General features: G+C 41.3%; 2 protein-coding genes across 4 annotated transcripts; both read right to left on the minus strand.

The window, feature by feature from the left end:
* Window positions 1–612: 612 nt before the first annotated feature.
* On the minus strand, window positions 613–22,728 carry LOC132707723 (SNF-related serine/threonine-protein kinase). Of its 3 annotated transcripts, none has more exons than XM_060679653.1 (8): window positions 22,479–22,728; window positions 9,478–9,578; window positions 6,690–6,980; window positions 6,232–6,631; window positions 5,740–5,881; window positions 5,210–5,675; window positions 3,129–4,018; window positions 613–1,999 (listed from the first exon to the last, which is right to left on the minus strand). In XM_060679653.1, exons 3-8 carry the CDS (start codon window positions 6,969–6,971, stop codon window positions 1,402–1,404), a joined length of 2,778 nt encoding a protein of 925 aa, XP_060535636.1. In that variant the 5' UTR covers window positions 6,972–6,980; window positions 9,478–9,578; window positions 22,479–22,728; the 3' UTR covers window positions 613–1,401. The 3 variants fall into 3 exon arrangements, with proteins under 3 accessions (XP_060535636.1, XP_060535637.1, XP_060535635.1); XM_060679654.1 differs by lacking the exon at window positions 22,479–22,728 and adding an exon at window positions 12,234–15,448; XM_060679652.1 differs by lacking the exons at window positions 9,478–9,578; window positions 22,479–22,728 and adding an exon at window positions 7,057–9,455.
* LOC132707629 (carboxy-terminal domain RNA polymerase II polypeptide A small phosphatase 1-like) lies at window positions 15,464–16,375 on the minus strand. Its single transcript, XM_060679541.1, has one exon. It carries the CDS (start codon window positions 16,373–16,375, stop codon window positions 15,464–15,466), a length of 912 nt encoding a protein of 303 aa, XP_060535524.1.
* Window positions 22,729–23,034: the final 306 nt, after the last annotated feature.

A 23,034-nucleotide genomic window follows, 5' to 3' on the forward strand; every position in this document is an offset into this window, starting at 1 on the left:
TATCTGCGACCGAACCAGGCGCGTGGTTACTTTTACGACCCAAACGGTGAGCATGGCCAAATTCTTGACTCCACCTTAAATGAGTGTGTTTTTCTATGCCCATCGTTAAAGGGCGTGCCTTTTCTGTACCACCTAAATGAGAGTGGTGGGTTCGATGTTGCGTGTTTACTGCGACGTCCCGCCCACTAGGTGCGCCTTTGGTTCCACCTAAATGGGCGTGGTTACTTTTACACCCCACCTAGTCGATTGACTCCGCCATAAAGAGGCGTGGCTTACCTTTACGCCTTTCCTAGTAGGACCGACCAAATCGAGTCCGCCCTAAACGAGCGTCCCGCCCACTTGTGTACCATTTAAAATTTTTTACTTGACCCTAAATGAGTGTGTTTAAACCTGTCCAAGTGTCTTCTGTGCTCCACCTAGTGGGCGTGGCCAAATTATTCACTCTCTGTGGTTTGTGGTTTGGTGAAAAATTTTGACTCTGCCTTAAGCGAGCGAAGCGGACGCGGTTAAATTTTCGACCACGCCCTAAAGGGGTGTGGGGGCGTGAAAGTAAGTCACGGCCCTGTGAACGTGGTGAGTTTTGAATCTACCCAACTGACGATTAGGCGGGGAAAATAAACCGCGAGGGCATCGTAAGTAATATATTTATTAGACGCAATGAAACAAGGTGAGTGCTCGCGACATATCGACAACCATTACTAACGGCAAGACCAGCTTGACATCAATAAATAGCATCTACACACAAATATAAAGGCACACCACAAATAGTGTCGGGTACGAAACTGGATCGGGGAGGCGGGGATCTCGCGCGAACTTAGCGACGTCCTACTACTCGCTGTGCACAGCACATACTCCGACGGTCACGAGGCGCGTTCGAACTAATCGCCGCGTAAATTATTGCACACTCGCTCCGAATACACAAATATATACAGAACAAAACGCGGCACGCGCGAAACGGGCGGAAAAATGTTCAAAAAATCAGTCTTATTCCGACGCGCTCGCGATCCTCCCCCTCCCTATAACCCCGTCGAAAAGGAAAAAAGAAAAACAACGGGCGCCGCTCTCCGGGGCCTATCACAGTGCGCGTCGCCGTCGTACGTTCGACCTACCGCCAATGTAAAAAAAAAAGGAAAACGCGAAGTAGACCCTAACCCTAACAGTGTATTATCCTAAGTGTTTTGATTCGAGCCGCGGGACGTTCGAACTACCCGCGGTAGTTCGATCGAACCCGCGACATTTTCCGCGCGCAAACTACGACCACACAACGAGAAATATAAAAAGAAAAAAACTCCGAATTAAACCTAGGGTAAAACTTTGGCTAGCAGTAAACGAGGAAGAAAAACAATATGTATAATATACAAATATGTATGTATATGTTTGAACGGGTGAGAGGGGCGGAGTTCAGCAGAAGCTGCGCTTGGACGTTTGCCCGAGGTGCACCGCGCACATGCCCGTCAGCTCGTTGCACACGTTGTTCAAGTGAACTACCGTCGCCGATTTGCGTCGCGCGCGCTCGATCTTATTCGCGCCGAGGTCCGCCTCGTTGCCCAGACTGTTTCGGAACGCGCTGACCGCCCTCTGGCGGCCTTTAAGCGTCGCGTCGCCCTTGACCACCTTGTCCCGGGCCAGCGATCCGCACGACTGCGCCTTGTATAGCCGGTTGCCCTTGTTGAAGATCACCGGCAGCGGTATGCACAGCTTCCGGTGCACTTGGAAGTATTTGCCGAGGATTCGCGTCTTTTTCCGCTCGGACGACGGCTTGACGCCCTCCTTATCGATGTTCGTTTTGGCAGCCGCTGCCGCCTCCTTGCGCGACACGTGATGCGCGGCGCCGCCCTTTTCGTCGGTCGCCGGCTGACGCTTCGCCGACATGCTGAGGCCCTGCAGGATGCGCGCGCCCAGACCTTTCACCTTCGGTGTCAACGGGCCCTGCGTGCCCATCACGGTAGTGGAGATCACGAGCGCGTGCGCCGCGCCGTCCTCTTGCACTTCGGTTATTCTGCGTAAAATTCCCGCTTACTTAACCGTGACATATACGGGCAACGTTTACCGGTAAAGTCTGTTCATAGATATAACAAAGTGACTATCTGACACGAATTAAGGAAAGACCCGGGCAAACTGTAAGAATAAAATATGGTCGAACAGGTCCCTACTTTGCTTAGAATTATTTGTGGTTTTCTTAGGAAAGATACTAAAAAATATTTATTTATTTATGTACAAATTTATGTTTAAATCTAAAATAAAATTACAAATTATTTTTATTACCTACTTAAATTACTTGAAATTATTCACACTATCGATCATCGCCTGTTCTAATTATTATTTGTTCTATATTATTTGCAATATGGATATGCGATTGTTCTGTTTTTTCTATGTGTTTAACAGAATTTGCCCAACTTTGTGGAGGGATGTTAAAAACTTCGGTTTCTATAAGTTTGAGGACTTTGGAGGTAAAACGGGGAAAAACATTGTTACGACGATTGGCAGATTTCAGTTGGTGCCAAACATGTTCAATGGGATTAAGTATACAGTGGTAAGGTGGAAGCCTTAAAACTGTATGCCCTAGATTTTTTGCGTAATTATCACCGACGTATTCCTTTTGAAGGTTCAAGCTTTTTTTCTTCTTCTAAAGATGCTTGCTTGCTGGCACCACGTTGAATGAGAGGCACCAAATAATTAAATTCTAAGCAAAGTACGGACCTGTCCGGCCATATTTCATTCTTACAGCTTGCCCGGGCCTTTCCTTAATTCGTCTCAGTTAGTCACTTTCTTATATCTATGAACAGACTTTACCCTTACTTATAACAGGGCAGAGAACGCGTTTCGGGATCTCGATTTTTTTTCTCTGAGCTTTGAAGCCTTTAAACGACACTTAAGACGTTATACCAATTAAAATACTGTAATAAAAAGCTGTAATTAGTTCTTAATTAGATTTAAATAAAATTTAAAAAAAATAATTTAAACTAGTCCACTGACAAAATATCTCTTTTTTGTGACATTTTGTGATTTCATTTTATTGGACGGCTGCGTCTGTAAAATACCCCAATTAATCTCGGCTCCGCACGCCTCGCTCGGTGGACGTTGTTCATTTGAACTACTCTTTTAAACTGGTAGTTTCGACTACTGACCTGTTCAGGGACTGGCTTTCCCTGAGCCTGGTCTCGCCGCCCCGCCTTCGGCTGGCCTTGTGGCGGCGCCCGAGCATCGCGACGCTGCCTCCGCCGCCGCCCCCCGCGTTCTTCCTGCCGCCGCCGTCGCCCTTCTCGCCGCTCTTGTTCTGCTGCGAGTTCCCGGTGTCGCCTCGGTTCTCGGACGCGGCGACGACGACTCCGCCGACGCCTTGGCCGCCGTCTCCGACGGTGCCGCCGGCCCCAGGTTCCTGCGAGTCGCTGCTGTCGTCGTAGCTGTCCCGTCTGCCCTGAGACGGTTTGGCGGAGGCGGGGTTGAGCTTGTGCGCGCGTTTCTTGCGTTTCTCGCTGTCGTCGTCGCTCGCATCCGACGAGCTGCAGGACGCGGTGCGGGTCTTGTGAAACTTGGACCGCCTCTGCTCGTACGGCGTGCGTTTGACGAATTGACGCGCCTGCGGCCTCTGCGTAGTGTCCGATTCGCCCTCCTCGAAAATCTCGTTCAGTTGGAGGCCGTTGCCCCGCGTCGGCGACGGCATCGTCTTGTATTTGGGTATCGACGGCTCCGTCGGCGTGCTACTCGTCGTTATGATCGGGATCGTGATGGTGGACGAGTCGGTGATGACGGTGGTGGGCACCGACGCTTCCTCGCCCTTGTCTTCCGCGCACTTGCCCTGTTTATGCCACCTGATGGACGGCCTCTGCGAGGGCGGCGCCGGCTCGCTCTTCTTGCGTTCGGTGTCCGCGATCCTCTCTTGGAGTGCGAGGTTCAGCCGGCCTTCGGACCGCGAGCCCCGCCGGTTCAGCGGCGGCCCCAACTCCTCGCGCCCCGAACACGACGAGATGTCCTCCTCCTCCTCGTCCTCCTGGACGATGCTGCATTTTCTCGACCTCTGCGAAAGGGTTTCAAAAGCGCGACGTTAACTTGGTTCGTTTGAACTACCGCCTGGGGCGCGGTTCAAAAGTTACACATTACACATATGTTCGTTTGAACTACTGGAAAAATTGGCGTCCGTAATTAAAATTGTTAGAATCGAAAATTTCAAATGTTCATTTAAACGTCTGCAATATCAAAATAGATCTTGACAAAAAAACATCTAGCGCTAGTATTCGCGTAAAAAATAGAAACGCTCATTTGAACTACTGACCGGGAAGCACGTCAAAAGTCGAAATCGCTGTTTGCGTAGGAATTGGTATGTTCGTTTGAACTACTGGTAAATACTCTAAAAATTGGCGCCCGTAATAAAAATTATGCGAGAAAAATTCTTCCGCTAGTATTCGCGTAAAAAATAGAAATGCTCATTTGAACTACTTGCCGGGAAAAATTGATATGTTCGTGATAGTAGAGTTCGCCGCCAGTAACAAAAAGTGTATTCGCGTAAATTATGAGATGTTCATTTAAACTACCAAATTTGCGAACATACACGATCGAAAAATTGGCGCCCGTAATTAAAATTATCCGGAATTAATTGTACATTTGAACTATAAAATAATCAATAAAATAATAATAAAAAAAATTAAAAAATAGGTTCAACGCTGTATTTATCTTACAAGAACACAAATGTTTATTCGAACTACTGGCTGTCCGGCGTCTGAAAAAATCAAAATCAACGCTTACAAGAAAAAGATTTGGACGCGGGAGCGGTGCATATGGACAAATTAAAATGTACGTTTGAACTATTTACCGATGGAGGATCAATCAGTGGAATGATCGGCGCCCGTAATAAAAAAAAAGTTGAACGCTGTATTTATCGTACGAGAACAAAAATGTTTATTCGAACTACTGGCTGCCCGGCGCCTGAAAAAATCAAAATCAACGCTCACAACTACTGGCTGCCCGGGCGAACTAAAAAATAAAAAATAATTAAACGCGAGAGCGATACGAAGAATTGAAACTACTGCTCAAAATTGAAACGTTCATTTGAACTAATAGTACGTGAACGTCTCAAACCTCAACGAATCGACGCCGCTAATTAAAAAATTGTCAAACTTATTGCTCGAAACGTACGTTTAAGCTACCACACATCGACGTTCATTTGAACTACCGCGACCTGCACTCGGTCAAGTAGACCAAAAGCACTTACCTGCGGCAAGTCACCCGGCGTCCTCGGCACGTTCAGCAGACACGAGCCCGGCGCCGTCCCGTTGTTCTCCCTCTTCTGGGTGCCGCCGCCGCCGCCGCCGCCTCCGCCTCCTCCTCCACCCTTCGACACGGCCAAATTCTCGGGCCTTTTATTTTTACCGGCCGCGTCCGCCCTTTTCGACCGCAACTTCCTCTCCGCCAACAGATAATACGTGGCGGTGATGTGATTGTACTCGTTCTTGTCGAGCGACTCCTGGATCTCCTCCTTGGTCGCGATGTTCCCGTTGACGATCTTCTGGACGATGAAACCGTGATCCTCCTCGGAGAGTTGCTCGCGCGACACGAGCGGCAGCGCGAGCGCGTCGCTCTGGTTGTCCTTCGCGTCGCCGGCCAACCACGGATGGTTCGCGATCTCCTTCAGGGTCGCTCGTTTTTCCGGGTTCCGGATCAGCATACGGGCGATCAGGCTGAGACGAAGAAACGCCGTGACGAAAGCGAATTCCCCGATATTTCGACGTCGTTTACACTTACTCGCGACACTCCTTGGACACGTGGGGCGGCACGTTGTATTTACAGTCCATAATCATGGTAAGCGTTTCCGAATCGTTCGCCTCCTGGAACGGCGGTTGCCCGCACACCAGCATGTAGAGGATGACGCCCAGTGACCAGACGTCTGCAAAAAACAACGACAACAATATTTTGTTTTAATCTATATTAAATAAATATTTTTTTTTTGTTAAATTGTTACTCTTGGGACACCCTGTATTTTTTTATTGCTTAAAAACAATTATTTCAAAACGTTTCTACATTTTGCGCAGTGTTATTAAACTGTTTTCTTAATTTAATTAAAAACTGTTTGCAAATATAGAGTTTTTTGTGAACACCCTGTATAGTAGTTATATTGTATTAAAGTTTGATGTTTGTAATATTTTTTTCTTTTTATTGTTGCGTTTTTATTAATATTAAGTAAAATTTATTAGTCGAACAGGTAGGGTTTCCCCGGTTTACTGTGCGGCGACTTACCGACCGCGGGGGCGTCGTAAGAGTCGCCGAGCAGGATCTCGGGGGCGGAGTACGCGAGGCTGCCGCACGACGTCTCCAGCTTCTGGCCCGGGTAGAACTTGTTGCTGAACCCGAAATCGGTTAGCTTGACGACGCCCAGCTTCTTGAAGAAGACGACGTTCTCGGGCTTCAGGTCCCGGTGCACCACGTGCAGCTGGTGACAGTACGAGATCGCGCGCACTATCTGCCCGAAATATTCGCGCGCCATTTCCTCCGGCAGGCCGGAGTCGTGTTTCAGGATGTACTCGTAGAGGTCGCCGCCGTCGCCCAACTCGAGTATCAGGTAGAGCTTGGTCGCGGTGTCGATCACCTCGTAGAGGCGCACCACGTTCGGATGTTGCACCAGCTTCATGCACCTAACCTGGAACGACCGCCGATGGTTAGGCAACCAACGATACACCGAAAGAGACGGGGTGCACCTCTTGGAACAGGTGCGCCTTGGAGACGTCGTCCAGCTTGCTTTTGTCGATGACTTTGACGGCGACCTTCTCGCCGGTGAACACGTGCCGGGCGAGCTTGACGACGGCAAAATGGCCGCGGCCGAGCGTCTCCTCCAAGTCGTAGAGGCCGGCTATTTTGCCGTCGTACGGCCGGTTGAAGGGGCGTAGGCCCGACACTAGAGAGCCGGGGGGGCGGCGGACCGCGGAGGCGCCGTTGTTTTTGGTCGCGCCCCCGCCTAGGCGTTGCGCGCCTCGTTGCATGATGACGATCTGACGAAAATAACAAAAATGCAAAAACAAAACAAACAACAAGAGATTAAAAAAAGCCGTAGGCATTCCGACTTACTGAAATATCCATTCGAAACGGTAGCGCAAACAATCTGACTCTTCAAAAGGCGAGAACACAAACATCGACGTGCGTTTTGAACGACACTACTGAAATACGAGCGAAAACCGATCTATTTAATCATAATTTATGCAGATTCTCGGAGAAATCGCTTTCTCACGTGCAGCGGTAAAAGCAAACACGGCGCCGACGGTTACTTATTTTTTTCCTTATTCTCGGTCTTGCCGAGTCAAATATACATTTTTTATAACGTCAGACAGTCAAATGTAAACGCGTACAACGTGTCCGAAATGTTTTACCACCTTTTTTGACACAATAATTTTAGCACGGACCTCGAGAGTCAAATATACATTTTTGACATATTGCTTGGGGCCATGTAAAATTTTAAGATCGTTTTGAAACTGAAGCAGTTATTATTCCAAAATCATATATACAAGTGTCACAAATATGTTAGAATCATTTTATCATGTTATAAGCTAGAGAGTAAAATATAAACGTTGACGTATATCACAAAATAATTTCAAATATAATCTCTTCATTCAGAAAAGTCAAATATAAAAGCACAAGCTTAGAGAGTCAAATATATTTTTTTTCCGACACCAAACAGTCAAATATAATTTTAATATTATTGCGTTCTTGTTCATTGAGAAGTCAAATACATATGTGTGACGCAGCCATAGAGAGTTAAATATACATTTTTGTAAAACCAGTCCAGTCAATACACGTTTCTCAAGACCAAATGACGGATATCCTAAAAGGCACAGTTTAATAAAAGTGTAATCCGGCTCGAAGGACCAGATATCGACCATTGTTCGACATGAAAAAAAAACGGGAAGGCCTCTCGCATGAAAATGAACACGCGATATCGACCGGTGCCGCCGCCGCTGGTGATAAAATCAACGAGAGGCGGCGCCGACCAACTGTGAATGGGGGGTCCGCGCCTGAATAATCATTCTACGTAACACGTGCGAAGCGACCCCCCCTCCCATTCACCCGATTTAGTTACCCTTTGAATGAAGTGCCACAAAACGAGGTCGTTCTAAATCTGCGGCAGTTTTTATATTATCTTCGAGTCGCTTCAATCAAAAAAATATAATCCGAGTGACCATAACGTGAGCAATTCGTGTGAGAAAGTCAAATATACATTGCGAGTCATCTTTGACGACCAAATACGGCAAAAAGGGCCTCGAACAACGACAAGAGTTCTGAGTCATTTATAATGTTCCTCAATGTGCGATGATGGAGTTTGGGGAGTCAAACTCAAAAATTTGCCAATGTTTCACCTTTTTTAAATGCGAAAAAGGAATTTCAAAATCTTGGGTAATAATTTTTACCTTTAATATTTTTAAAAGCTCGAATGGCGTAATTATAATTTCAAATTCACAATCGGAGTTATTTATACATCGAGCGAGAGAACAGACATTCAAAGATTTTTGGTTGTGACGTATAGATGTAATCGGAGTCATTTATGAACTAGAAAAATAATATTAAGGGAAAAAAATCCTTAAATACGGATTTGGCATTTATACTGAGCGAAAACCGTCGACAATGTAATCTGGGAAGTCACATAAAAATTCGCGACCGTTTTACATTTTTCCAATGTGAAATAGGCATTTAAAAATCCTTCATCATTTATTTTGTTTTCAAAGTTCGAATGATTTAATTAGAACTTCAAATTCAAAATCGATGTCATCTATACACTGAAAAAATTGCATCCAAGTCAAATTGACAATTTAGGTCATCCACATTGGTGAAATTGACATCTGGATGTAACGCTTTTTTAAAAGCTTGAATCACTTGTTTAGAAAGTCTAAAAAAATAACATTCTCAAAAACAAGAACCACGATAAAATAAGGGAAGTCAAATATACATTTTACGTCATTCAAAACCATGAAACCACAAACTTGGCGACCGTTCTCCCCGATCGCAAATGTAGAATGGGCATTTAAAAACTTGCAGCATTGGCGAATGACTTCTTGAAATGCTCAAATATACAGTCATTCATAAACCGAAAATATACCTTCGGCGAAACTTAGCGACTGCTTTAAAATGTTGGGTAACCGTCTTATTAAAGCTCAAATGACTTATGTAGACGATCATATATCCAATCGGAGTCATTTATAAACTCAAAAAAAAAAACCTCAGTCAAATTCAAATTTACAAAAGTCAAATTTACAATCGGAGTCATATATATCCTTATCCTTTACATTGGTCGAAAACCGATTGCAACTGTCGGTATTGGCATATAGATGTAAACCTTATTTCAAAGCTCGAGTGACTTCTTCGGAAAGTCAAATATACAATCGGAGTCATTCATAAACCGAAAACATACCTTTGACGAATCGCCAAACTGTTTATTCGCTCTAGTATACCATCGGAGTGAGCCCTGACCGCTTAGAGTATATTATAGGTGGTACTCACGTGTCGTCGTCGGTATTACTTCTAAAGGCGGAGGCACGGAACTAGGCGACGTTGCCGCCGCGCATAGTTGCAGGCTTCGCGTCACACGCGTCGCAGCCGATCTAAAATAATACGAAAAGCGTTAACGAGCGGGCAAAACACACATAGAACAAAAAAATTATCGCCTATCATACGGGGTGGGATCGTTAGTTTCGGATGAAGCGGACCCGTTCGATATACATGGCATCCACCGTTACACCCTGCATTTATTTATTATTAATTTTATTGTAATTTTTAAGTCTGTGGATTGCGACAAAAAAAAAGTTTGGAAAAAGGCAATCAAGCATGTCCGATTTTTTAACAAATCGGCGCATTTGCCAAAAACTGTAGAGAGAACAAGTTTTCCAATAAAATTTATCGATATTTTCAAAATAAACACACTTTTTAGATTTAAAATGCCAATTTTGACAGGAAAAGGTTTAAAAATTGATCTATTTTTCATTTTTTATTTACAAAACAACAAAACTGTTGGAGAGTACGATAATTTGCTACATTTTTATTCCCTCGCAAGCGGACAAATGAGACCCTAAAGGGCGTCGTAACAATTAAGTAATATTACATGTCCAGTTTACTCTATTTTTTTAAATCAAACAATACATTAATTAAAATGATTTGATAATATAGTTAAACCATTATTAATTTGTTTTTTCAGAGAAAAAGTTAATTAAAATCATAACAATTAAGTAATTAACGTGTCCTGTTTACTCTAATTTTATATTAAATAATACATTAATTAAAATAATTAGATAACTAATGCAAAATTCGTAACAATTAAGTAATTTAAGTAAAGTTTACACTAATTTTTTATCGAACCGTACATTAATTAAATTAATTAAACCATTATTAATTTGTTTTTTTAAGAGAAAAAATTACTCAAACTCGTAGTAATTCAGCAATTTGTGTCCACTTTACTTTAATTTTTAATTAAGTAATACATTAATTCAAATAATTAGATAATCAATGCGAAACTCGTAACAATTAAGTAATTTAAGTAAAGTTTACACTAATTTTTTATCGAATCGTACATTAATTAAATTAATTATACCATTATTAATTTGTTGTTTTAAGAGAAAAAATTAGTTAAACTCGTAACAATTAAGTAATATGTGTCCAGTTTACTTTAATTTTTTATTAAATAATACATTAATTAAAATAATTGGATAATATTGGTAAACCATTAGTAATCTGTTTTTTAAGAGAAAAATTTACTTAAACTTTTAACAATTAAGTAATTCACGTGTCCTGTTTACTCTAATTTTTTATTAAATATTCCATTAATTCAAATTATTAGATAATTAATGCTAAATCGTAATAATTAAGTAATTTACACTTAAAGTTTACTCAAATTTTTTACTGAATCGTACCTTAATTAAATTAATTAGATATTAATATTAAACTATTAGTAATTTGTTTTTTTTTACGAGAAAAAAATTACTTAAAGCAGTAACAATTAAGTAATTTACGTATTCTGTTTAATTCATTTTTTTTATTAAATAATACATTAAATAAATTAATTAAATAATTAATATTAAACAATTATTTATTATCAATTTATTTAAAAAAAAAGTACTTAAACTTGTAACAATTAAGTAATTTGCATGTCCAATTATTGAATTATTTTAAAAAACTTAATCTCGTAGCAATTAAATTATTTACGTGTCCAGTTTATTATAATTTTCGATTAGGAAATCCAATAATTAAATCAATTAGGTAATTAAAATAAAACAATCTTTTCTCAAAAAACAATTCAGTATATGTTTTTATGAACATATGTCACGTACTCTTTAAAGTTCTTCCCTCTAGAGCGGCGTCCTTTAGGGACTTATTTCTCCGTATGGAGAAGAAAAAATTATAGCTAATTGCCGATCATTTTTTCGTGTTGATACCCTGTATAAAAATAAATGTCGCTAAGTGGCGTGTATATCAACAAACAAATTTTTTTTTTTTTTATTTTCACCTACTAATCGATCCAGATGCCAAGACAATTATAGGAAAACATCGCAACAAACAAAACGGCTATAACAACACGGAAAAGGTTCCCGCCAATGGCAGCTGCGGCTGTTTCTTATTGTCGAACTTTTCAAACCACCATTTCAGTTAGTTACCGAATTGAACCGAGACGCGTCCCATACACGACCAGAATACCCATTGGTGCCCATGGTGAACGCGAGACCTTACCGATCCGCCACCTCTGCGTCGACGCCGCGGGTGTTCCCTCCGCCCGCCACTCCCCGCCAGAGGGGGAGGGCGGCGCCTATAACGGGCGCGCCCCCTAGCTTCCCTCAGCTGCTGCGGCATGCCACAAACCAACTATATATATAGTATTATGTATAGGTATATATATAAATATACTCATGCTTCACCATGCACACTAATGGGCTCCGTGTGGGAGACGCGCGCGATGGTACGATTCCACACCCCCCACCCCGAGGGACTTTTGACGCCGAGTTTTCTTTTTTTTACAAAATAACCGTAAATAAACAGAAAACAAAGCAGAGCGTACTATCGGTCTTACGGGAGACGGGACGGTGGGCGGGGTCGGGATCGGTCGGGAGGGGGAGGGGGGCGGGGTTGATATCGTATCGAACGCTAGTCGGTCACGCGGCACCCGAAAACCCACCCCGTGTTCTGTTGTCTCGAAAGACATGCTAAAGCAGCTGGGGGAAGTAGGAGGGCCTTATTATTCCGAAAGCATGCTTCGGATACGTCGTACTTACCCCCCCCGAGACGTACGGGAACACCCCACCGGCGTGCGACGAAATGTGGCGTCGGCGGCTCGAAAATTCATCAGTACGGGCCTGTGCGAGATCCGGACCTGCGCCCTTACCTGGCGCGGATATTCTGGTAATGTTGGATTGTAAAAAAAAAACACGCCACTGCGGCATCGCCAAAATCTATACCGTTTAAATTATTCGCAAAAACATACGAGCGGCATTGCAATCTAAACGCGAGGATTGGGGCATTGCAAAAACGTATTGCGCAAAAAAATACGCAATTGCAATCCAATGTTTCAACGGCAGGCGGTTTGCAAAAATGTATCAATGTCGATCGTTACTCGAACACCTCCGCGTCATTTTTGAAATGTCGACATTGCAAAAACAAGACTTTGCAAAAATTAAATTCTGAATAGACGGGCGGACACGACATTACAAAAAAAAATTGGCCTATTGAGAGAGAACGGGCCGTTGCAGGAATTTATTAATGCCGATGATTATTCATTCTAGTACCTACGTTACATTTGAAATGTTCAATCGCAAAAAAAAAAATGCGCCTAGCAATGATAAATATACATAGAAAAATGCAGTTTGCGGAGAAAAAGCCATTGCGAAAATTTATCAATGAGTATAACAGGCATTGCAAAAAAACGCACCTATTGAAATTTAATCGTATCAATTGGGATATCAATATACATATAAAGAAAAAAGTATGGAAGTAGCGTTGCAATACGGAATTGCCACGTGGTCAACAGTTTGAACGACTGACGGTTTGTAGGAATACTATGTTGTTTTGAAATATCGACATTACAAAAAATGCACTTAGGGACGATATTATTATATCGTAGGAATATATAAAAAATAGGAATATATAGGAATATATAAAAAAATGTAACGGCGTGGTATTACAAAAAAGAAATAAATAAATTGAGATGCCGACATTGCAAAAACTACATAAGGTAAGTGCAAAAAATGTAAAACATTACAAAAATGTGGCGAGCGTCATCGAAGGATCCGGATCGGGTTAGAAAAATGAAACAACTGCGCGAGGCGGCCCCTTCTCTTGGAGGTTACTTTATTGAAGTATATATGTAGTACTAAAATTCCGAAATAAAACCAATTAAAACGAAAAAAAAAAAAAAACAATACGTCGGATAAAATACGGCAACAAATATATATATGTATATAGAAAAACGCTCACAATTTTAGTAATTACTTTTTTTAAACAATTTCATTGTCGAACAAAACAAAAAAACAGACGCGGCTTAAAACTACTTCCTATACAAAATAATTTTATTTCCGTCGGCTCCCGCCCCCGGTCCGTCTCCTTGTTCGTGTAAAAAATCCCGCAGACATATAATACGTGGTAGAAAAATATCGATAGAAAAATTTTATTTTTTCCGCGGCGCAGGCGGCGGGGAAACGGGGGCGGGCCGGGGGCGGGGCGGGGGGGTCGACACGCCCACTTAAACAGTGGACCCGGCGGGTCGTCTACTATGCTGTCGCGTTTTAAAAAGGTTTTAGTTCTACACCGTGTAAAAATATTTTTGACTATACAAGATATGATATAACGCCGTACAAAAGCCCCGCCGCCCCCACGGGGAGGGGCGGGGACGCTATTTACATAGCGGGAGGGGCTCGCCGCGTACGTGATATGTCCGATCGCGGAGCGACGCGTCATCATTGGTCGACAGAGAAAGAGAGAGATTTCGAGTGATTGTCACATATTATACGTGATATACGGGGCGTTTTCTCAACGGACGTCGATATTTAATATTAAATATTGACAGTGGACGCCCCGAATATTATCCGTTTTTGAGCAAATTTCTCGCCTGCAAACCAGCGATTTTACGAAATTTTTCGAACCGAGCGACTTCGTATTATAGATTTTAACATTACATTAAAAATGCAGGTTTTTATTTACACTTGTACATCTTACAGGGGTAAATTTACACTTGCAAGAGGACCAGGGAGATTGCAAACCCATCGCTCTCACAAGCGCAAAATTACTCTTGCAAATTGCAAGGTCCGAAACATGTAGGAAGATTAGGAAAGTCGGAAAACCGCTGCTTGAACAAAACTGCCAACTCGGTGTCCTCAGTTAATTCATTTAAAATACAAATATTTATTGGAATAACGCCTTCCCGCCAGATGCCGGAGGCATAGAGTTTCACTTGTAAGGAGAGGCTAATGACATTTTACACGAGTAAATTTACACTTACAAGTGTAAATTTACTCTTATAATAGGACTCGTGAATTCGGAAACCCGATAGCCCTACAACTGTAATTTTACTCTTGTAAGAGGATTTGGAAGGCCGGAAAGCCATTGCTTGGAAAAACTGTCAACTCGGTTTCCTGGGTTAATTTACAAAATTTTTGTTAGAAGAATGCACTTCCGGTTAAGAATCCCTTGTAACACAAAGCGACTGACGTCTTACAACTGTAAATTTACACTTACAAACTCATCGCCCATACAAGTGTAAATATGAAATGATCGGCGATGCTTGAAACCCAATTTTAATTTTACCGGTGCAAGAGGAACTGAAAGGTCGGAACTAACCAAAACTGAAGAAGAATTGCATTTGTAAGACAACGTAAATGGCATCTTACATTGTTAAGACGGACGCGGCGAGTGGGAACCGAATTGTCTTACAACTGAAAATTTACTCGGTCGAAAAGCTATTGCTCGGTGTCCTGGGATAATTTCACTCTTACAAGTGTAAAAGTAAGAGGGTCGACGAGGTTTGAAAAAAAAAGCGATTTTACTCATGAAAAATCGAAAAGTTGTTGCTTGACAAAACTGCCAACTCGGTGTGTTATCTTACAAATTTTGTTCGCTACGGTCAGCTGACGGAGGCGTAGAGTTGCACTATAAAGACCTCGCGAATGACGTCCTACACGAGGTGTTGTTGAAAAAATCTAAACTTTTAGTTCTTATTTATTTTGTTAAATGGATTTTCATCAAGTGGCTATTTGGTATTTCAAATTGCTTCTAACTTGCCGGATATGTTCCCAAAACACACAACGGCGTTTCAGAGCGGGCAACGAATCATGTAAAGTTACGTCTGTAAGACGTCTTACAGGGGTAAAGTTACGCCTGTAAGGCGTCTTACGAGTGTGAATTTACGTTTGTAAGACGTTAGCACTCTTGTAAGCGCGAAACCGACGTCGCGCCGGGGCGATCCCTCCCGCGCGTGTGGTCAGCGACGCCCGCGGCCGCCGCGCCACCTGGACTACACGCGCGGCGGCTGCTGCTGCTGCGTCTGTTGGTCGTCGAGCTGCTCGACCGTCGCCCGATTATTGCCGATCGGCCGGTTCGAATTGCACAGCACCGTGTAAACGTTGTCCATTTTGCTTAGTTTCTCGAAAAACGGCACCAGGTCGAGCAACTCCTTGTCGTTCGCGTCGTCGAACCACGACGCGACCGGCACCGCGTTGTCCGGGTGAAATATGTACGAAGCGGGCGAGTTGTCGACGATGACGATCTGCTGCAGGTCCCTGCCCAGTTTGTTCAGGTCTTTGACGTAATTGCCGCGGTAATAAACGCAACTCTCGCGGAACAGCCGCGCCCTAAAAACGCCCCACTGATCTAAGAGGTCGGCCACCGGGTCGGCGTATTTCGCGAGGGACGCGGTAAACAGGACGCACTCGTACAGTTCGCCCATGCGCTTGAGGAAGTCGTCGACGTGCGGACGTTTCAGCACGTAGACCTGGTGCACGGTGCCGTCGATCTCGACCGGTATGATAAAGTCCGCGTTGTTGATCGGCTTAAAACTACTGTGCACCAGGGTCTCGTCCAGATCGATCACCATGCATTTCTTGTGGGCGTCCTGTTGCCGCACGGGCGGCAACAGGAAAGCGAGACGCTCGTCCGCGATGCCGTACGGCGGCGAACCGTCGACGGCGCCGTGGAGGTGGTGGTGGTCGGCGGCGCCGCCCTTGGAGGCGGCGCCCCGTCTCCCGCGCTCGCCGAAGCAGCATAGCAGGGCGCGGAGAAAGTTGCGCGTCGACCTCTTCTGCGACGCGGCCCCCGGGTGGACCTGGAGGTGTTTCTCAGCGGCGGCAGCCGCGTGCTGGTGATCCGGGCCGTCGTCGACGCCGTCGTCGTCCCGCGCCACCTGCGTTATGATGGACGCCGCGTCCATTTAACGGTCGACGGTGGTCCGCCGTGTTTATCTGCGAGGGGAAGAACAACACCGGTCGTGAGAGAGTCGCGCGCGCCCCGCCTCCGGGGGCGGAGAAACCAGTGTTTTTTTTTTGGGGGGCGGGGGGGGCAAACCACAACCATAAAGTAAGAAACTAATTTTTCAATAATTAATGTAATTTGAGATGTTTGTCATATCGCGAGAACACGTGCATAATACGACCAAAAATATAGTGCATTTATTGCATTGCATTCAGGGCAAATTAGAAAAATTCCAAATAATTCTTCAAACTTAGAAGAAATTAAAGAATTTCTGTACGGAACTGATTTGTATTTTGAAGAGAGCTAGGTTTACGAAAAACCAACTTCCGGAATGATTAAGAATAAAATATTTTAATATAACTACAAATCGATTCGATACAAAACGAACACGAAATCTTGAGGTTACCCCTGTACCGGATTGAGATGATTTCGTCTGAGTTGAAAGCGCATATAAGAAGAAATAACACTGCATCAAAATCTAGCGATAGTATCATAAACGTAATTCGGCAAGAAGTAGCTAAAATATCAGCACAAAGCTGGTCTAATTGTGTAAAACGAATAATACAAGAAGAAAATAGTTATCGGCAACGATCAGTGGCGGAATTGATCACAGAACTAGGTGACGAAAGTAGCGATGGTGACGATTTTTTAAGTGACTGATTATTTATTTATTATTACGGGTAAGAGAATCTGTTCGGCAGGGTGTTCTATAAGGCGCTGGATTTTTTAGAGTAATAAACAGTAGGCAAAGTTAATCACGGGGTAGGTTGTAAAAGCACTATATTTTTGGTCGAAATATACAGAGTTAATCATTATATTTTGACGCTCGCCTCACAAACATCATGGTTTGTTTTAAGTCTTTGAACTATGCCTTGAATATATTCCTTCTAGCTCTACAGCCAGATTTATTTGGATCTGTTGTTTTAATGTAATGCCCCTAGTTCCAGTGCTTTGACAAATCGCCACCTAAACACGCCAGATGTATTCGACAACGACAATTTACACTATATTTTGTTTAAAGGGGCTTTAAAATATTTTGTAATTGCTATTAAAAAAAAAACGGGAAATATGATGAAATTAAAAAAAAATCAATCAAAATCCAAGTTTGCCGAATACTGTACTGGGATATTCATTATATTTTGACACCCACCTACGCTGTTAATTTTGAAAGATAGAAGAAAGGTATAAATACAAAAGTTTAAAGATTATCTTATGCAAATGTCGGGTAAACAAACGACGATCGGTAGCTGTCAAAATGACAGCAGCGTCTTTTTTTTTAAATTCAATGCCCTACATATTATTGTTTAAAAATGGTCACGTCTGCCTTGATAGCAACCGCATTATCTATGTTTGCGATTGTTCTAACAATGTTTTACCTAAAATAGAAAAAAAATATATTTTGGATTTGTATTGCCATTTTTGTAAAGTCTATAGCATCTAGATTACATCGTAGATTTATTTTTTGAAAATATTTACTGGTGCGTGAATGCACTACTGGTTTTATCTGTGAAACAAAACTTTGTTATTGCAAGTCTAGACAAGTCAGCGCGTGTAGAATAAACATCCAACGATTAGCGTGTTCTTTAATATTAGTTTGTGCCTTGTGCAGTGAACGTTACAGTTCGTTAAATATGGCATTTCCGAGGTATTTGACTCAAAAGGAATTAGAGGCGGCTATAGAGGAGATAGTGATGGATGAGGACAATAACAATGAAAGTATTATTTGGATTTACGTATGTATTGTAGCATTCAATTCCTTATAAATTTATGCTAAAAATAACGTGAAAAAATATTTACAGAACATATTGACGCGGTCTACATTCCACCCGACGTGGATACCTTGACTGACGAAGAAAATACGAACGATAACATAAATCTACAAGAGTTTGGGGAAAAAACTGACATAGTTAGAACTTTCGAGTTACATACACCGAAGGATACAGCTGTCCTTCAACAGTCCTGTAATTCATCAACTACTGAACCTGAATGGGACTCATCAGATGATGAAACAGTGGAATTCAAACGACAGGCTTGCTTCTACTGTCAAATGGAAGAAAGGTCAGATTGAGTACACTCACAGACATATATCCGATGAATTTAGATCATGTGAGGAACTAAAAAATAGTCTTTCTGGAAAAACTGGAAAATGTATTCTTAAGGGCAACAAAATAACTAATTTCAGAGCAAAAAAGTATTTTTTTATTTTTTTTTTATGCTTGGGATAATATGGGTTAAATAATTTAAGATATTTCAAATGGGTTCTGTGGAAGAAAAACGCCCGATAATAAAATTATAATATTCAAACAATAAGAATATTAATAATTAATGCTAAACATTTTCCGCGTAATCTCCATTATTTTCTATTAGATCTTGTAAAACGATATTAGGTCTTGTAAACTTTCAGGTCTATTAAAATAAATTTTATTTTTTTAGTATCCCCACAAAAAAAAATGTCACAAGGATTCAGGTCGGAGCTGTTGGCAGGCCATTTGATAGTTCCTTGCCTACCTATCCAAAGCCTATATCTATTATTTAGATAATCGGTAATCGGTTGCACATTATCTTGATGCCTATTTCCTAACTGGCACATTTTCTAACAACTGTCCTATTTCTGTTGCAAGGAAATTTAAATATAGTTGGCCATTCGAGGATCCTTCGCATATAATTGGTCCGACCACCATATTGTTCAACATAACACAACCATACATTAACTGACGTCCGTCCTTGGATTTTCACTGCCTGCATTTTGTGTCGATGATGGGTGGACCAAAAATGTTTATTCTTCCTATTAAATACTGCTGTTGTGAAAGAAGCCTCATCCGCTCTTCTATACATTACTATTTTCACAAAGATTATACCAAAAAGCAATTAATTGAGGTTCTACAAAGCTTGAACCTATAAAACCAACCAAAACTAACCAACTGAAATCTGCCACTCGTCGTAACAATGTTTTTCCCCGTGTTAACTCGAATGCCCTCAAACTTATAGAAACCGAAGTTTTTAAAACATCCCTCCACAAAGTTGGGCAAATTCTGTTAAGCATATAGAAAAAGCAGAACAATCGTATATCCATATTGCAAATAATATAGAACAAATAATAATTAGAACAGGCGATGATAGCGATAGTCCCACTGATCTATTATGTGATATAATTTTAAGTAATTTAAGTAATAAAAATAATTTTAGTTTAGTATCTTTCCTAACAAAACCCCAAATAATTAAATTCTAAGCAAAGTACGGACCTGTTCGGCCATGTTTCATTCTTACAGCTTGCCCGGTTCTGTCCTTAATTCGTATCAGTTAGTCACTTTCTTATATCTATGAACAGACTTTACTCACGCCATATCATTTTATAGCCTATATGTTGAACCCTCAAAAGCATATGAAGAAAAGAATCCGGTTTTCGAAACAATTAATAATTTATATGGAAATATTGTAGTAATTAGTAATAAAGTTAACTGTCAGCCATTGGCCATTTAAACGAATTACGTTTTCGGATGAAATAATAACAAACGCACATGGAATATAGTGGGGGACATCACTTTCAGCGCTTTCAGTTTCTTACACTCAGGTAAGGAACAGGATGGGAATAGAAAAAGGGGTAAAATTTAGTATTTTTGTTCAAACTCTACAACGAAAATGCAGCAGCATAAACTGTATATCATTATGTTTGTCTTATTTTTTTAAATACTTTCCACGTATTAATTTACTTATTGTTTTATGATCAAAAAATCAAAAAAATTACAAAAACAAGCAACCTAATGAAGTGGAAACCATAAAATAGCGTAAAATACCACCCGGACTAAATTGTTCAACTCCCTGTACAAAGTTGCAAGTTTATCGCATCAAATTAGAAGATAAAAACCACTTTTAACAATGGAATTTCCGGTTAAACGTCGCCATCTTCACTGGCACGGCGGCCCAAAATCAAAATACTGCTCCGTTCTAAATTTAACAGAACAATAAAAAATATTATTATTCCGTTTTAAATTATTACGTAAGCCCCAATCTGGCGCAGATAATTCGTTATCTGGAACAATAAACTTTAGACTTTAATATTACGTTACTTAAAAAAAGTCCGGGTAATGATTTTTTTAGTGTAATTACTACACTTTGTTACTATCTTGTTGCAACACCCCCTACTATACTCTGTTTCCTAAAGCGGGAGGGTTATAGATCATTATTAAAGTTTAAAACTTAGTATACACGTAGATGATTGTCACGGGTCCCGAGAGTGGCAAGTAGAGAGAAAGTTAGTGTTTAAGTTGCTTGCGAACTTTGAATTTTCGAAAAAACTCAGCAGTAAAAGTGAATTTGAAAACAAATTAATAAATTAAAGATTATTATATTAAAAATGTGTATCAAAAATATGCTATTTTAAAAGCTCTGTTCAAAAAATATCATGAGTTGTTTTAATGTCCGTATTATTAAAAAAAAACAATTAAATGAATTATTAAATGGGTAAATAAACTAATAACTAGGTCCGTAAATTTTTGAAAAAATAAAATATTTTTCAAAATTTAGAAGTTAAATAAATTTTGTATGTTTGTTTCCTATGTAAGAAAAATACTCCGTCATATACAGGGTAACTCTCCGGAAACGTCAACCTGATGTGGCAACTACAACGTACATTAAAAAAATTGTGGTTACACTGTTCTCGGCGGGCCTATCCGCGTGAAATTTTAAATTATTATTATTAAATTATTACGTAATTTTCTTTTTAGAAAGGGGTATGCTTAAGGCATTTAATAAATTTTAATTATTATTAATATTCTCGATTTTTGAAATTCCGCAGTAATTGAAAAACAATTAAGTAAAAATAATATAAAACACTTCACTTCATTCAAAAATAAAAATGCTATTTTATTTTTTCTTCTCTTTCAATTTTAATTACGTAATTTTCTTTATAGAAAAAGCCGTGCTTAAGACATTTAACAAATAAAAGCTATAAAGTAAAAATAATATATAAAGTGCACTGGCAGTTTCAACGTTAAATGAATAAATATCAATTTAATAAATAAAACATGTTTTTCTTTTTCTTCAATTTTAATTATGTATATTTTAGAAATAAATTTTAATAATTATTAAAATACTAGATTTTTGCATTCCCCATTAATTCAAAAACTAGTAAGTGAAAATAACATACAAAGATTCACTTTTTTTTCAAAAAGTGCGACAGTGCATTGCCAGTTTCAGAGAAGCAACGTTAGACATTCCAATAAGTGTGAATTTTATGTAGATAAAAAAAATTCAATTAAAAAGGCAAATAGAAAATAAATTTGAGAAATAATTATCTATTATCTACGATCCAGGGGACAGCGAATTTTTCCGTTCACGAAAACCTTTTTTTACGCCCGAACGTTTACCGACACGATAATTGCACAAGGTCAAGATCCGTCGCTCACTTGGCAACGTCACGCGTACGGCCCCTTTAACAAACCCGAGATTGTTTTGCGAAAGGCGGCAACGCCGCCCAATATATAACATCCACCCACTAAAATTACTCAACAGTTACACATTGCTTCGTCGCTATTCTGGATTGTGAATTGTAAACACGATAACCCACAACGAGTCGAGAAAGGGTTGTCTACTTTTCCAACGCAACTGCGATCGCCGGTAGAGACAAAACGCGAGTTGTTAACGGCCATTTTGTTGCCGAAAGTAAAAACGCACGACGAATATCGTTAACCGAAGAATCTCGGCCGAGACTGTATTTGGGTTACGGTTCGACACGCGGGGCGCCTTTTCCTACGCTAACCTAAAAATGGGCGACGGACCGAGACGTTTTCGTCACGTATTTTCGAAACGCGCCCCACAAATCAAAGTTTCGCGGCACTTGTTCGACGTTCTATTTTCGATATCAACGTTTTTTTTTCTCTCGCGTGACGGCGCGCACGCGCCCCGCCTTCGTCCACAACACAAATATTATCCTCGCCTTTTAACCGGATTTTACTTTAAATGGCTGAAAAGTACGCAAGAGCACGCCTACCGACGAAGCACCTGTGTAAACGAGGCGCGTCCGTCCGTGCTTACTCGATACGCCTTAAACGTCAAGCACTTACTGGTAGAGACTGCGACCGGGGCCCCGAGACGATTATTTACTCTCCGGAGCTGCGCCCGTCGGTCCTCTTCTAGCCACGCGCCCGATCGTCACACACAACACGCACAGTCTTACGGGTCGCGGCCCCAACGACATGCACATAGTCCGCATCAAAACCCGAACGACTTGCTTTTTTTCACTGAACTAAAACAACTTTTGACATTCCTCGAGAGCCTCGACGCGTACCGCTCGACACGGAGAACGTTAAACATGGTGAATATGCCGGCGGCGTTGCCGCTTCTACTCGCTTTCTAACCGAGGAACCAGTCTCGCGGTGGACCGAAACATTCCGTTGGCGACATTCCTTGCCAATATGAGAACTCGTCCATATTAATAACATGTCTCAAACACTGACTCGACATTACACAAACAAGTAAAACGCCATTAATTAGTTTCCTGAGCCTCTAATGTCAATGTCGATAAAATCTCCGCCTGTGACTGACATAAAGAGAGAAGAAATTTCCGAAAAATACCTAACAAAATTAGTTGCCTTTTTTTTACATAAAGCTATAGTTGTT

The sequence above is a fragment of the Cylas formicarius genome, unplaced genomic scaffold (genome assembly GCF_029955315.1).
Source record: "Cylas formicarius isolate icCylForm1 unplaced genomic scaffold, icCylForm1.1 PGA_scaffold_9__14_contigs__length_23061073, whole genome shotgun sequence".
Taxonomy (NCBI): Eukaryota; Metazoa; Arthropoda; class Insecta; order Coleoptera; family Brentidae; genus Cylas; species Cylas formicarius.